Source organism: Equus przewalskii, chromosome 3 (genome assembly GCF_037783145.1).
Source record: "Equus przewalskii isolate Varuska chromosome 3, EquPr2, whole genome shotgun sequence".
Lineage (NCBI taxonomy): Eukaryota > Metazoa > Chordata > Mammalia > Perissodactyla > Equidae > Equus > Equus przewalskii.
This window is the reverse complement of record NC_091833.1, coordinates 6086216-6103620: the sequence shown is the minus strand read 5'-3', so window position 1 is coordinate 6103620 and position 17405 is coordinate 6086216. Positions and strand designations below refer to the sequence as shown.

Here is a 17405-nt window from a genome sequence, read left to right as displayed (position 1 = left end):
AGGCTACCCTGCAAATTCTCATCAGACGCTTAATCAATATCATGCCTTAGGACCTGAACTGCTACTATAAAATCAATATTACCTTTATTTTAAGTAGCAGGAAGAACAATGAGATTATCTTGTTCCTTACAAGTCTGTCATGGAAAATCTGGCTCATGGCGTGTGTCATCTTCTGTTTTTGCCTGGAAGCAACACATTTGTTGGGCTTGGAGACAGTCTGGCACTGCAACCCAGAGACAGGAAAGGTGAAGGAATGATGCTTTAGCTCAGGAAAGCTGGGCCTACAGATTCATTACAAGGAACAACAATTCGTGAACAGAGGAGTTCCAAGGTTTAAATCCATCAGCTCTATGCTCATGACTCCCAATTTCTATTTCCCCTCCGACCTCCAGATCCTCCCTACCCAACAGCCTAACTGACAGCCCCTCGGATGCCAAAAGGCACCAGATGCGTGAATGTCCAAAGGAGGACACCTGATTTCACATCCACACGTGCTGCTTCCTCAGTCTTCTGATCTCAGTAAATGGTCACAATCCGGTCCATCAAGCTAAAAATGAGGGAGTTATCCTTGATTGATTCCTCTGTTCTTTCAAACGCTGTCAGCTTTGCCTCTAAAATATATCCTAAATCCTTCCCCTTCTCTCCAACTCCATAAGCTCCACCTGGGCCAAGCCATCAGCATATCTTTCCTCCTGATTTTTCTCCCTAATTCTGCTCTGGCCCTCCAATATTGCCCACATGGCAGCCAGAGTGATGTTTAAAAATGCAAATGGGATGTGGTCACTACACACACATAGTCTCCACCTTAAAACCCTCCAATGAGTTCCCTTAGGCTTGAAATAAAACCTAAATCTTTACCATAGCCTAAAGGCCCTAACATGATCTGGCCTCATTCCTTCTCCCTTTTTTCTCTTTCTCCTTAAGTTCTGGCCACTGACCTTCTCTGTTCCTCCCACATGCAAAGCTTATCAGCACCTTGGAGCCTTGTCCCTGCAGCTAGAATGAATACCCTCGTTATCCTTCAGATCCCACATCAAAAGCCCCCTCATACCTTTCTATCTACAGTGGCCCCCTCCTCTCAGTCATTATCACACCATACTGTTTATCACTATTAGACATGGTCTTATTTATTTATCATCTTAAATATTGTTTACTGCCTTTCTTCCTCTAACAGAATGTTAACCTCCATGAAAGGAGGGACTTTGGTCTGTCTGTCACCACTGACTCCCCAGAGTACAGTACAGCACTGAGCATATAATAGGCCTCCCTTAATATTTGCTGAATGAATACATGGGCAGTACCTGGAAATCTGTTATTGATACCATTCATGCTAAAAATATCAGCAATGTGTTCTCAAAGTACTATGGGCAGAGACAGAATTTAAGAACAGATAAACCCTTGATTTGCCCTATATCAGATCAAACATTTCTAACATTTGCATTTGAAAAGAGATCTTCAAGAAGACAGCAGGAAGAAATAAATTCTCAACTTGGCATATGCTCTCTACTCCAATTCTGAGCAGTAAATAAGGACAGTGGAAGTTCAGATGATGTCTCAAATCACCAACATCACATTTGCCTCTACAAATCTGAATTCAATCCTTCCTTTCCATATCTGTCCGTCACAACCTTTTCACCAATCTCATGGAGCGGTCCACAGGCCCAGGGTGCCCTTCTGGTTCACTGCCTCCCTCCAGCCATCAATCAAGAGCTTCCAAAAGTCTCACTTCCTAGATGAAGCTTTTTTGATCAAACTGAAAACGAAGGGGAAACAAGCTAATATTTATCGACTACCTCCCACCTGCTGGGTATTGTGCTGAATGCTTAGAAGCTTTTTTACTGAGAAAGTAAACTATCATTAGCCCCATTGTTAGAGATGACAAAACTGAGTCTTAGGCCTGTGACTTAGAAGTCAAACAAGTGAGCAGCAGATGCAGAATTTAAATCCACACCCTAAAATCCCAATTCTTTCCAAGTCATCATTTTAGCAACAAAAATAACAAACATACCAATGTAATCTTACTTCTACTGTTTCAATTTGGGGATTAATACATGCTTTCACAAATAGACCCATATCACATTTCAGTGATATTGGGCCCTTAGACCACAAACTCCTTTGTATGCCATGGTTCCTGCCTTACAAATAGGAAACTCCGTTAAAAGTTCCCTTACTTATAATCTACAGACAAAACATTACAGTTACAAAGGAGAGTCTCACCAAAGTTTCCCTTCCAACATTATTACCTTGACTTTACACGTGACAGAAACCTGTCATTTTAGGTCAATGTGACCATGGGGACAAATAACCTAGGTTAGCCTAGCAGATATCAAACATCCAGGGAGCTCATGACAGATACGAAAGCCCACAAAGCCAGGTTATCTTTGAAGGGCCAATGTCGATGGTGAATCTGAACTGCCCTATTAATACATAATTCAATTCTTTCTACTATCACTAAAAAGCAAAAGCAAAAACATTAAAACACCTCCCAAATACAATCTGTGGGTTTTTTATATAAATCATGAAAAAAATTAAATTTAATAAATCAAATTATTTCTTAACCTTTATTCATCATCAACAATAAATGTTTTCAATAATACTAGATAACACCATGAAAGCTAAAAATATTTATCACTAAAAGAAAAATCTGCATACAAAATACCAGGAAGAGGGGCAAAACAAATTGGTCTGGCATGTTCATTTTAGCCCTTTTCCATACTGGAAGATATTAGAAATTCTCTAAATATATCAGCTCAGATACATATCTTCCAAACCTCTCTTAAGTAATCCAGACACTTCTTCCATTATTTTCTCTACGGATCATTATTAAATAAATTTACCACAAGCCAATCTAAAATAGCATTCCATGAAAAAATAAATAAATCACATATTTTATTTGAAAGCAACAACCTATTAGGCTATTTAGTTGTTTGCTATTCAAGTCTCTATTTTTACAGATAATAAAATGAAGGCTTGTAAGGCATGTTAAATCATGAGATGTGATTAAATTAAAACTTTAAACTTGTAGCAGCAAGAAACCATGACTTTCTAGTCTCTTTTAAGGACTGATTAAAACTGGCTCTTAGTAAGGTTACTGTCTACAAAAGGAGCCTTGCTTCTGTGAAAAGCTACTGCAAACAACAAAATATCACCAAATCAATACTCTTCTTTCCCTTCTTTATCTTCCTTTTCCTTTCTTCCTTTCTTTCTCTCTCTTTTTGTCTTTCTTTTTGCTTTTAAGATCATAGAGTGGTGAGTTGTATGGCATCAGGCTCAACCCAAAATGATAAACCCTCCCCCCCGCCCCTACTCCCACACCCTAGCGGGCTCTTCAGTGTAAATATTTCATGGTATTACCATCATTCACTCGGTGCTTATATTGTCTGATCAAGCCTCTATTTCTGTCTGTTAGATACTCTGGAGGATAGCGTTTTTTCATGTCTGCTGCTCAGTCACATAAAGCCCTCGCTTCTCAAAGGTTCTTCAAAGTTCAATAATTTATTAAACACTGTGCTGGCTTGGTAAGCACTCACAGAAATGCATAACTACAGAATATGGGGAACTATTAAAGAGTTTCTTTAATAAAAAAGGTGACTTTAGAGAAAATGACAGCATTGTTACTTATACTAGAAAGGCATTCTCTGAATAGTTGAAGCTATCCTATGCTAAGAAGAGCAGAAAATAAAACATGAAAATACCCGGTTACAGGTAACAGTCATTAAGCAAACACACAGTAAAAGAGGCTACTACAGAAGTCTAAAAAACTCAAGTTCCAGATTTCCCCTTCCTCAATATAATGACTAGTCAGATCTCCATTTCTCCTCTTTCTAAATACAACTGAAAATTTGCAATTTCAATAAAATACTTTTGAAGCTGTAAAGCCAATGACATTTTTAACCTAACATTATTCCCAAAGTCTACTCATTATATTGACTCCTTCCTACTCATCTCCAAGCAATACGCTGAGAGGACCTGAGATAGAATCACATCTAACACATATAAAAGCAAAGGAATAAAAATTTGAGTAGCATACTTTGATCAGCAAGTGTCTACTGAACTCAGATCCATCAGGAGCCATAGGAAAAACATAAGCAGACTAACACATCACCCTATGTTCACAAGCAACAAAATCTAGTTGGGTGACAAGGCACACATTAGGTGTTCAGAGTAAGACCCGAAACAGTATAGAATTCATTGCTGAATTGAGCAGGAGTCTTCGAGGGCCACAGTATTTCAGAGAAGGTAGAAACAAGCCAATTGGAGTGACAGTAGTCAAGGAAGATGTTAAAGAAGAAACTATTTTCGACATACTAAATTTTGTTTTCTTACTTTCATTTCCAAATAAACCTTAGGTAAAGAAAATCTATACCCAAATTAATGATTAACACAGCAAATTAACTTCCATTTAAACATGGAAGATATGAAACATACACTTAGCTCCCTTCCAAAACCTCACTGAAATGCCTGTAAAGAAATTAAAATAAAACAAGCAAAAAAACAAAAAAAGCTAAACAAAAAATCCCCACAAATCTTCAAGGACAAAGAGAACGAGGGAGAAGATAACAGCAGATGAAAGTTGTCAACCATACATTTTGGAAGGTAAAGGGGGAGTGTTAACTAATGGAACAGTACAGAAAAAGTTGTAGCCTGCTGGCAGGGCAGGGGTTCAGAGAGAAGAGAGGAGGAACAGTAAGGAGTGAGCTGATCCATGCCACCATCTCCACAAAGGCTCAGGATTTACAGGAACAAGGTACCTCTGTAGGCAGGTGCATTTTAGAAATGGAGCTGCAAAGAGGAAGCCTGGTTAGAAGTCTATGAACAGAGGTTAGACCCCACACCCACTCTCTCAATCCCAACAGCCAGGCTACCAGCACAGCCCTGACCAGCAAAAGTCAGGTTCACTGTCTGAAGCAGTTGACCTAGGCAGGCCTGGACCCTGGAGGACCCAGCCCAGCTGAGGGCAGAAGTGAGAGCCACATGTCAGCTCTTAGGACCTCCTCTTTCTCTCTGGGGTGCTATAACTTCATGATGAAGTGCCTCAGTGGGGTCATTTTTCATCCCTTGTGCTGGGCACTCAGTGGGCCCTTTTGATTTGAAAACATACGTCTTTCAGATCAAAGAAATTACTTTGTATTATTTTTTGATGTTTTCTCCTCTTCTGATATTTTGGTTCTTATTCTACAACTCCTAGAGTTAGATATTGGATCACTTGGATTGATCCTCTAAATTTCATATCTTTCCTCTCATTTTCCATTCCTTTGTCTTTTTGTTCTACTTTATGAGTTTTACTTTATTTTCTAATTGTATTGAAAATTTTTTTGGTGAGAAAGATTAACCCTGAGCTAACATGTATTGCCAATCTTCCTCTTTTTTTTTCCCTCCCTTTTCTCCCCAAAGCCCCAGTACATAGTTGTATATCCTAGTTGTAAGTCCTTCTAGTTCTTCTGTGTGGGATGCCGCCACAGCATGGCTTGATGAGCAGTGTGTAGGTCCAGACCTGGGGTCTGAACCAGTGAAACTCGGGCCACCAAAGCAGAGCACAGGAACCACTCGGCCACAGAGCCAGCCTGCTAATTGTATTAAAATTTTCACTTTTGCTATCATATTTTTAATTTTTGAGAGGTCTTTCTTGCTCTCTAAATGTTCTTTTTTTTTAACATTGTACAATGGAAAATTTCGAACACACTAAAGCAGAGAGAAGTGTATAACAAGCCCTCAAGTACTCACTACCCAGCTTCAACAATTATCAACATTTTGCCAATCTTATCTCAACTATCGCCTCATCCTACCTTTTTTCTGAATTACTTCAAAGCAAACCTCAGACATCATAATATTTCACCTGCAATTCTTTGGTATGTATCTCTAATACATAAGGCCAACCTTTTAAAAAATATATAATTACAATCCATTATCACAACTAAAAATTAACAATATGAACATTTCTAATTAACATCTTGTTCCTGTTTCGTGTACATAGTATCTTTCCTCAGCTCTCTAAGAATATTAGGTCTAATTTGTTTTGAAGTTTTAAGGCTGTCGTCTGCTCTCCACACCGTCCTTGTTCTCTGCGTTCCTCTCCTTCTGTTTGTTTGCTTTGTACTCTGTCATGCTCACCGGAGACACTCCTCAATGTTTGATGACCCTTGACTATCAGTTCATAATTTCAAATGAGGCAATACAAATAGGATTGGAAGCTGTATGTGCACAAACTGAGATTGTCAACCGGCGGGGATCGCTGTAGGATGATATAGTGAAAACCTGGCCTTTTCAACAGGTGTCCCCAAATGTCAACCTACATATTTTTCTTTGATCTGGTCAACTTCCTTGGTATGCGTTTTGTTTCAGTTAGTACAAAGCTCTTTAAAATAAAGAGTTTTTGAATCAAAAGCCATTATTTTCAGCTTCTTTTGAAAAGTCAGTATCTGCAAGCACCAGGCCCACATTCACACACTGCAGCTAAGTTACAGCTGGCCCTGTGAGGCAGCCCAGGTGCTTCTTATTTCACCCCTGGCACCACCAGTACCTGCTGTCTCTCCTAAACTCAGACAGAGGTGCAGCTTTCATTAATCATCTTACCCCTATCTGGCCCCTGTAGGTAGGCAAAGTTTAAGATTCCTGCTATGATGAGATGTGACCTTTTAACCTGAAATTAAAAGACGACATCTGTAAAATATACTTTGGTTTATCTTTTGGTATCCTGGGAAAACACTGAATAATGCAATGGAACAGTAAGATAAGGCAAAATATACCCCAGTACTTGGCAACGACAAGCTAAACATTGTATATTTCATACCTCAGAAAATAAACAGCACTGCAACATCTGATGCCCTCACCAGAACCAGCACTTCTCAAAAGGTCATATACCAAAGACCCAGATTTTAGCTCCATCAAATGAAAGGGGTCGGGGGGGAGGGAAGGCAGAGAGAGGAGAAAGAAATAGACACTTGTCCTTTGCATTCCTAGAGGGAAAAAAAATTCTCAAAAATGCTTTTCCTCCACCAAAAGGCAGACAAATCACATGCTTTGCACGGGTAAAGATGGATCAAGTTCTGAGTTCATAGATTACAAAAGCCCTAAAGGCTCTTTCCTTAGATAATAGACTTGGTATTATTTTTTATTTATATATACTCAAGTATATGTATGTGTGTGTATATATAGATATGAATGACTTGGCCCAGCTTAGCAAACTCATCAGGGAAATACCTAGAAGTTTCCAAAAGACAGTTCAGATATGTTCAAATGACTTTTTAAAACACATAATGATCAGCCATTAAAAACCTCCAGTGACATCATTTTTTTTACTAGTTGGAAACACAGATTTTACTCAGTTTCAGACTTAAAAGACATCTCTGTGACTCCTGGCTATATACCTATTAGCTAAAAACAACAATGCTACAAAACTTGCTTTTGGATTAACAGCCCTGTCATTTATCCTTTAAATGTTTATCTCCTTTGGTCACAATTTTATTGTGGTTAAACAGCAACTAGTGTGTGACCAAAAGCATTCAAATACTCTGAGTACACAAAGAGCACACTGTTCTGGTTTCCAGCTGAATGGACTTTTACTCGTGTGAACAAAAGACAAGATCCTGCTATTCTTCAAATTAAAAGGCAAGAAACAGCAAGGAAAAACACTGCACAGAAAACCTCTCTCAGTTCACTTTACAAATGCTAATGAGAACAGTGAACCAAATAGCTCCTTTTCTCTTTCAAAAGTTTTAAAAATTGTGAAAAATAATTACACATCTCATCATCTCTTTTTAAAGGGGTTGTATTAACAACAATTTGCAACCCACCAGAGCTAATACAGTACATATTATCTAATACAGATAATAATAGAGGAAGGATGGCCACATGCAAACCTTATGGCCTAAAACCTACGAGGCAGGCAAAACACCAACAGCGGTGTCACGCAAGGGAACTGAAAGCACTGAATAGCCTTGACATTTGAAACCTGAAATTTTCAAAAGCTCCCCAAGTCCTGAAGAAGCAGATGAAGTTGAATCCCTACGGGCCTCTAATAACCTAAGAAAAGCAGCTGTCTCTGCCTCCAACATGGGAAGCTGGTGAGGGCTCCCGGACCTAACTCCCACAGGCAGCCACTGAGACCAGGCCTGGTGATCGTTTTCCTAAATGAGTTATTTTCTGTTTCAGCCTTCTTGCTAATCTATCTTTCATATTAACATATCTCCCATGTCTTTAGCCCTTAAATAAACTAATGCACTATCTTTTTCTAGGTTGTTTTAATTTGTAGGAGTTGAAAGAAGGAAGAATGAGGAATCTGTTTCAATTTTGACATTAATATTTAGGATGAGAGAAGGAAATCTAAGGGCTTGGGATTTATTTTCCTCTTCTTCAATGTGTAGAAACCGTGTATTATCGAGGATTAGGTTTGGCTGCAAGTGACAGAAAATCCAAAATGACAGTGGCTTAACCAGGCTGACAGGGTGCTTCTCCTGTTGTCCTCAGAGACTCAAGCCCCTTCCAGCTACCACTCTGCTACCCCTCAGGACTGGCGCTCACCCTCAGGATCCAAATGCAGTATTTGTGTTCTCCAAGCAGTAGGATAAAAGGAAGGACCTAAGAAGAAAAGGGCAAAGGGCCACACCAGCTTTCTCTTAAGGAAACATCTGGAAACTACCATAGGATGCAGCCTCGTACTTAGTCACATGGCTACACCTAGCTGAGGGGAGGCTGGGAAATACAGTCTGTATTCTGGGTAGCTAACTGCCATGAAATGTCCAAGACAGGAGGAGGCAAGAAGGGATTTGGGAGTTAACTTGTAGTCTCTATCAGAAGGAGATTTCCAAGTTTTATCAAAGTAGAAACAGTTGATGATTTCAGTAAAAAAATCCTCTTTGGAATAAGAAACTTGCAAATGTTCCAAACGGAAGAGCCAATGAAATATATGGACTTGAAAATGGAGCCCTGGAACTACGCCCTATAATCTCTCAAGGACACTTCAATGATCTGGATCAGATGGCTGAATATTCTCATGTTCTTTCTCCCCCAGGAGTGCGTGTCCTGTTCCTGACTCCCAAAGACCCAGAGGGGCTCTCCTCTGAGTCGTGTCAACTGTCCAAGATCCTCAGCCTGCAGCCCAGTCACCTCCCATCATTAAGAAAGAGAGGCCTTTCACATCCAAGGGGCAAATCTCACATAAATGACATTTGGCTGATGCCCAAAGGTGACAGGGATGAGAGCAGGATAAATAAAGAATAATGTAAAAGCCAGTTGGGGCAGCCTTTCATTATAGCCCTTTCAAGAGCTATTAATCTTGGTCATAGTCAGTCGGCTAAAAATAATTACTTCTTCTAACGCATATTGTACACACCAACTAGCAATACTAACAGGTCAGCCCTTTTACCTACGAAAGATGTGGCTTCTGGCTTGCCTACAGCCATCTGAAACGGTGTTCGTACAGCTGTGCTAGCCCACGTTCCTCTTCAGTCTCATCTAACAATAATACCGAAAGGAAGAGTGACTACCAGCAATCTGGTCATACTATCAGTAAGCTGCAGGAGTCCCTGGAAGAATATTGAAAGTCCATTAGAAATATTTTAGAAGATTTGTTATGTTCTTTGATTATAATGAAAGTAAACAAAATTGTAAATACTGAAGCATTGTCTTTTTGCAAAGTATTTCATTGGAAGATAGGGTATTTTAATGGAGTTAAAATGGAGTTTGTCCTAATTCACCATTAATTTCTAGACTCCCCCTTAAATTCAAGCTATTTTTGAACTTGTAAATCAGTTTGGTTTATGGAAAAAGCTCTGGACCTGGAATTTTAAATTGCAGATAGAGCTCTGTAATTAAGCAGCTGTGTAATCTTGGGGAAGGCAACAAACTCTGTGGGCTTCACCACGCCTCAGCTGTACACTGAGGAAGTCTGACTTAAAAAAACCATATGGTTCCTCACAGATATAGCAGTACAAATGGATGGGTTTGTATAAAGCCATATTAAGTGATATTACTTAAGAGTAATAGTAATAATAATCTATCTAAACTTATAAAATTCATAAATAGGACCTACCTGGAAGAGAGATTCTAAGAGGATTCACAGGAGGGTTTCTTTAAGTCAGGGACACTTCCAAACCCAGTTCACTAACAGTACACATAAGATATAAAAATTAAACGAAGACATCAATTGCATAAAGCAAGGAGCCCTGTCATGCAAATAGAGAAACTACAGCAGGAGCAGCCTCTAGCTGTGGGTCAGTAGGTAGCAAGCAGCAGGAACATGAAGTGGAATATCCTTTAAACGAAAACACAGCAGCCCGATCTCCAGCAGTTGGAAAGACAGCATGGAAATCCCAGCTTCGTGTGACAGCAGAAAGCTTCAGACATAGGGAAAAAGGGAGCCGCTCCTACAGTCCCACACCTCCCAGCTGAGGAAATGGTGAGATTTTGCCCCATGAGTTCTTTTTCAAAGAGACATCTAAATTACAGTGGTGGGCACTGTGTCAAATTCAGAGAACAGAAACTGCTCACCTCTCAAGGTGGCAGTCCTACCAAGCAAATGCAGGGGCAGGCTGGAGGGTTTACATAAGTAGGAAAGACACAAACCAAAGTGGCGCCAAATAACAAAACGCAGGAGTTACAGCCAAATTATAGGACCTCCTAGGATCACAAAAAATCCCAGCGAATGTTCTGCAAGTTACATAAACTTAGTGCTATAAAGCATGCACACAGATGCAAAACTTGGAAGAATTTTTTCAATTATACCAACAACAAAACAGCGTAAGTTCCTACAGAAGCAGCTATAAATCTTGTAATATATTTAACATATTCATACTTTATTCATCTTTATCATGCTTGATGAAATAAATGCCCATACTGAAAGCCTATACCTGGATTAAGAAAAAAAAACCCTCAACAAAGGATTCTTTAAAAAAAAAAAAAGTCACATCTGACTATGTGAATTTTACTTGCAAACTCTTTATACCTTGGGGGAACTCGGTTTACTTTTATTATAACTATAAATTTCATTTATCATTTCACAGGAGACATTAAAATAATTGTGGGCAACCTGATATTGTCCCTTGCAAGCCACATTCCTGCCCTGCAGACATACTGCTACCACACAGCTGGTTTAGAAGACGGTGTTAAAATTACTGTGGAACCACATAATTGCTCCATCATTAGTGGTTGGGGGGGTGGGTTGGGGGGGATAAGTCTTAAAACAAATTCTTCCACATGGATTGAAAAGGGGTATGCACAAACAGATGCAAGATTGGTTACTGAGCTCTAGTATAGAAATCAACTTAAAAAAAATTTAAGATAATATTTGAACACTACCCTCTTGAATTAAAGTTCCTAAAAATGAAATTGATTTATATTCAAATCCCCTTTGACCCAGCTATTCTACTTATATGCATATATGAACATACCACATTTTGTTCATCCATTCATCAGTTGGTGGACATTTGCGTTGTTTCCACTTTCTGGCTATTATGCATAATGCTTCTATGAAAAAAAAATCATACAAAAAACCCTAACCCTACAAAAAGCTGTCTATTTGATCCACCCAAACTTTTCCTCCTAAAGAGGCAACTACTATTGAATCTTTCCAGAGATATTCTATCTTTATGCAAGCATTTTAGACAAATAGTAACACAAGTATTCTGCACGTTGCTTTTTTAATTTAAATACCTTGAAGACTGTTTTACACTGGCACATATAAAACTGTCTCTTCTTAATGGTACTAAAGTAGTTTACCGGCTACATCTTCCTTAATTTTTTTAACGTATTTTTTTAACGTGTCCCCTACAGATGGATGTTGGAATTGCTTCTTATGTTCTGCCACTACACATAACGCCACAATGAATATTCTTGTACATATGTCTTTGTGCACATGTGCCAGTATATAAAGTAGAATAAATTTACGTAAGTAGAATAGCCAGGTCAAAGGAGATTTTAATTTAAATCAATTTTGTTTTCAGAAAATTTTAATTCAAGAAGGTAAAATATAAGAGATTCAAATCCTAACTGTTGCTTGAATAAGAGGGTGTATAATCAGCAGCATAACGAAAAAATGAGCAATCTGCTGCATAATTAATTTTGTTAATATCTTTATTGAGACATAAATCACATAGCATAAAATTCATCCATTTAGAGTGTACAATTCAACAGTTTTTAGTACATCCACAGAGTGTTGCAACAAACATCAAAATCTAAGTTTAGAACTTTGTAATTACCCTTAAAAGAAACCTTGGACCCAGTAGTGATCACTCCCAATTCCCACCTCACTCCATCCCCACCCCTCAAAAACCACTAATCTGCTTTCTGTCTCTATAGATTTAACTGTTAGAGACATTTCATATAAATGGAATCAAACAATACGTAGTCTTTTGTAGTTGGCTTTCACTTAGCATAATGTCTTCAAGGTTCACCGATGTTGTATGTATCAGTACTTCATTCCTTTCTATTGCAGAATAATATTCCACCATATGGATACACAACATTTTGTTTATCCATTCATCAGCTAATTTGGGGTTGTTTCTATTTTTCGGCTCTTATGATCAATGCTGCTATGAGCATTTGGGTACCAGTTTTTGCGTGGATATATGTTTTCATTTCTTGCGGGTATATACTGGTGACTAAGCAAATGAGCGAATGCGTAAGCGAACCAATAGAAACTTAAATAAAAGTTATCCCCCCAAAAAATTAAGGGTTGCCTTGAGAAGAAGAGAAAGTAAAATATCAACATCCAATAGACTAACGAGATTCTCACGATACTTTAAAGCCAGAGTACAAGTTAATATCTTTAAAATTTTCCAAAATATGACATTTCTTTGAAAGAATATAAAAATTAAATAAATGTCCATAAATATTAGGTTTAAACAAATCCAAAACTGTCACCAGCCAAGAGAATAGAGGAGGAAAAGTTCCATTCCTTCAACTCTATGGCCTTTCATGATGTCTTCTCAGTTCTCATCGCCTGAAATGTCTCATCTCCCATGGCCTGTGTGTAACGCAATTAAACAAACTCGTTCTGAGCTTGCACCATGTTGCCATGCACCCTGCTAGGCAGAAAGACACAGAGATTAATAAAACTCCTGAGTTCCTATTCTCCAGGAACTCACATTTTAGCGAGTGTGATACTTTTTGATAATAGTGTGTGGAGATTTTAAATCAGGAGTCAGCAAACTTTTCCTGTAAAATGCCAGTACGTAAACATTTTAGGCTTTGTCGGCCACACACGGCCCTGCTGTATATTCTTCTTCTTCTTCTTCTTTCGTTACGATCTTTTAAAAATGTAAATAACCTTTCTTAGCTCAAGAGCCAGCCCCTGGTATAACCCATAAGCAAAGAAAAATACTACAAGTTCACAACCCTACCAATTAAACATGCTGGATACAATTTAAAGTTCATTAATATGAGTTATAATAGCCTCAACTCCACTCTGGGTCTTCTCACTAATTATTCTCTTATTTCCATGACTCTGTTTATATCAATGCTATTTCTCCCACAGATTCCTTGGTAATGGATGAAATACCCTCTTTTTCTGTCCCTAAATTAGATCTATCCTTCAATTCCTAATTCAAGCTACATTCTGCAGAGCTGGTTGAAATCTTGTTGAATACCAGGCCCTGGATCACACACACACACACACACACACACACACACACACACCTCTCTTCCTGTACTAATCCCTCTATTTTAGTGAGAATGGTCTAGGCTGCACTGTGAATAAACTCCCACATCCAAAGGGCTTACTACAACAAAGGTTTTTCTTGCTCAAGTTCCCCATCCAATATGGGCCAATGGGGGGAGGGAGTGGGCTCTACTCCACACAGTCATTCATGGACCCAACCTAATGGAGACTTCACCATGTAGAACACTTAGCCCCCAAGGTAGCTGTGGCAGAGAAAGGAAAAGCATGCAAGTGGCACAGTGGCTCTTAAATGTCTTAACCAGGAAATGATATTCATCACTCCCACTTACATTTCATTGGTCAAAACTAATTATGTGATCCCACCTATAAGCAAGGAAGCTGGGAATTGTATCTTCCAGTGTGCCCAGAAAGAAAAGGAAAAACAAGGAATTGAATAGAATAGAAAATTGAATAGAAAAAGCTAAAGTAGATAAAGGATGCTGGAAAGAACCAAGGCTGGATGTGCCTCAATGATTTCTCTGTTATACATTATGCATTATGATTGTTAAGGTACAGTATACAGACCACTCAGGCATAAATAAATCCACAGTCACCATCCTTAGACACTCCAGGCAGGAAAAGCCAGGTCATCACACCACATTCCTGACTTCAATGCAGCAGAAATGAACAGGGGTCACTTACCCAATTGTCTCTAGGATCATTTTCCTATAAGCAGTTCCAAAATTAATCAAATTTGAGGCTTATCCAAAGCAATACAACCCTCACACAGCACCATCAACAGCAAATATGCATTGAAATGCATACCTGAGAACATGATGAGAAAATGGTAACTGATCATTTTGACAGAAAGATCCTGAGCATCTTCCTCCAGGACCCCATGCCTCTCCTATATACCCTACATTCCCTTTGAGGACATTCCACATAACCTCTATCTTACCTCTGTATATACACCATGCCATGCCCAGTACTTTGTAGCTAGTAAGGTGCTCAATAAACACTTCTTTATTTGAATGAAACACTGAAGGAACTGAATCAACAAAATTATAGTGGAGCTGCATCCTGTTAGTGCATTGCCTCTTTCATAGCAACATTCAAGCACTAAAAAGCTGGGACAGAAAGAGCTGCACAGAAAGAGCTTCCCAGAAGAATCAGAGAAGATATGTGGAGTGGGAAGCCAAGTTGGACTTCGGCTCACAATGCCCCAAGGACACTGACAAATAGCCCAATAATAACCCATCTGAGTCCCAGAAGTCACTCCTTAGAGCTGCTCTATAAAAGCCAAAGGGAATTATTCATTAGCAAGTGTGAATAACACTAGATACCACCAGCAGATTGTGTTTGGCTTTGCTGAATTATTCATTAGCATTTGTGAGAAATGTACAATCCAAGGGGTGTTAAACCAATCCAGATTGTTCAGCAATGTTTGTTTTCCTTTAAAAAGATTAAAAATTAAAATAATCACCTCCAAGCTACAGTTCTTATATTTAAGACCAGTTATAAATCTGCCTAAACAAGTAGGGGAAGAGTAGAAAGTCAGTAAGAAAGAGATACCAGAGATCTTATTTAATATTCATCATTATAATGACAGGCAGCAGCCTGAACCAACGTTTGTTTACCTGTCCACACCTTGCCTTTTTAGATGTTGTCTGGTCAAAGACAGTAGGAGTGCTACAATGAGATTCATATGTGGAGGGGGAAAAAACTCCTTTGAGTCCTGTCACAGAGCAGATGCAAATTTAATTACTGTGCGTTAAGCTTTCCATCTTGTCTAGGTGTCCTTGGAAAGCAACTGTAAACAAGAAGCACTCGGCAATCAGGTGTCAGGGGCTCATTTGATCTGCTACGAAACATGTCACAAATCCCTGGCAGGAAGTGAGCCTGGGAAGGGGAACAAAGAGAGAGAACTGACAGTGTTGGCGGCAGATCTTGGGGGTGTGCCTGTTAGCGCTGGGGACTGCTCCCGCTCCAGCTCCGACTTCCCAAAGAAAGTGCTCCCTGCCTGACAAAGCTCTCTCATCTCATATTTGTTATACATTTTCCTGTGGTCTGCAGAAATCACCACCACAACTGGGGAGTCAACTGCAGAGATACTAAGCACAATTAAATTATTCGAGACTAAGAAAAACCTAGAATGAGCTCAATTTTTTTAAAAGACAATTGGAGAAATCTGGAAATTAACAGAGAATCTAAATTAAGGTAAAAGAGAACATCCTAGGCCCAGGTGCCTCCCCATCTTTTTAGTGTGTCTCTAACTGAATAAGAAGAATTCCATTCTGTGCAGCCCCAGGTCTGAATCTGAGCTGTTTCTATAATAATGGGTGCTGCACTGCAGGCAAGTGAAAGGAAGTGATCCATGAGTGTACATGATTTGTAATTCTGCGAAGAGCCTGTAGCCTTCCTAAAGGGAGCCCATATCCAGAGCACAGAGCTCACTTCTGCAAGACAACTGCAGAAAATGGATTTCTGCTCTCACAACCAAACCACGGTTCCAGAAGTAGTTTCTGCTGAATTATCTTGTAGGAATTTTAAAACTTATTGACTTAAGCCAAACTCTCCCCACCACTATAATGAGTTAACAATTTCCAAATGGAAGGGGGGAATTCTGAAAGCAACCAAACTGTGTTAAACTTGGAGCAAATTAACCAATCTCTCTTAAGCTTCAATTTCCACATCTCTAAAATCAGGGGAAAAATGGCAACTATGTAGGGTTCCTATGAGGATTATAGAAGAGAATACATGTAAGTTATACCCAGTATTACTAAAGAACAGGGAAATTAATATTGATAATACAATCATTATTTGCCAAGTAACACAAGTATTCCCATAATAAATTGTACAGTCACATGCTACGTAACGATGTTTCCATCAACAATGGACTGCACATACCATGGTGGTCCCACAAAATTAGTACCATACAGCCTAGGTACATAGTAGGCTATACCATCTAGGTTTATGTAAGTGCACTCTATGATGTTTACACAACAATGAAATTGCCTAACAACACGTTTCTCAGAATGTGTCCCCGTTGTTAAGTGACACATGGTTGTATTAAAATTGTTCCTAAAATTCCCTGCAAAGGTTACAATTACGTTATTACCCAACATATCTAGATGAGCACAGATGTTCTTTCCCCTCACTTTACTACTTTTATAAACAAGAAAGAGGTATCGAAGATTCATCAAAGTTTCCAGAGAATTGATCTATTACCTAAATACCAGCCCGTGAGCAAGAAGGAAGAGAAGTAGAGGGTAAAGGACAAAGAAGGCAACTGGAATCTTCAGAGTGCAGGCCCCGTCCATGTTCTAATCTCCTCGTCTAATCTTCCTTATATCTATTTCAGGTTCCTTCTAAGAGTGTGGCCCAGGAGAAAGGACAGAACCAAAAGGAGACACCTAGTGGCCAAGTAAGATTCTATTTAGACCCACAGTTAAATAGCAAATACTGTTAGCTTAAATAACTTTACAATCCAAGAAAACCTCATTTTTAGCATGCAATATGTATATTAAAAGCAAGAGAGAAACGTTAAGTATAAAAGAAATATAATATTTTATTTATTAAACAAAGCTGCATCTTAACCCCTGTTTCAGCCTAACTAAAATTCACTGCTTCTATAGATTAAGAAGGGCCCAGCCATGGAGAGAAGGCAGGCTTCAGTAGTTAATACATATCTGGGTTCAAACTCCAGCTCTGCCACCTGCTGGATAGAGCAATATTTTCTAACCTTTTCCACATCGTGAAGCATATAGAAAAGTATATTTGCGAGGCACACTGGAGTAACCAGAAGAGGCTG

The 17405-nt window shown here is 39.0% G+C and overlaps 1 protein-coding gene across 3 annotated transcripts in view; it reads right to left on the bottom strand.

Annotated features, from left to right (window-relative positions):
* Positions 1-17405, bottom strand: part of FTO (FTO alpha-ketoglutarate dependent dioxygenase) — a 352540-nt gene that overhangs the window by 303380 nt on the left and 31755 nt on the right. Inside the window, exon 2 of one of the 3 annotated variants that reach the window (XM_070613663.1) lies at positions 83-281. The exons of 1 other annotated variant lie outside the window; for it this stretch is intronic. In XM_070613663.1, the coding sequence (XP_070469764.1) occupies positions 83-169 (87 nt within the window). In that variant the 5' untranslated portion in view covers positions 170-281. The remainder of the gene's footprint in view (positions 1-82; positions 282-17405) is intronic. One more of the 3 variants, XM_070613662.1, reaches the window with a different exon arrangement.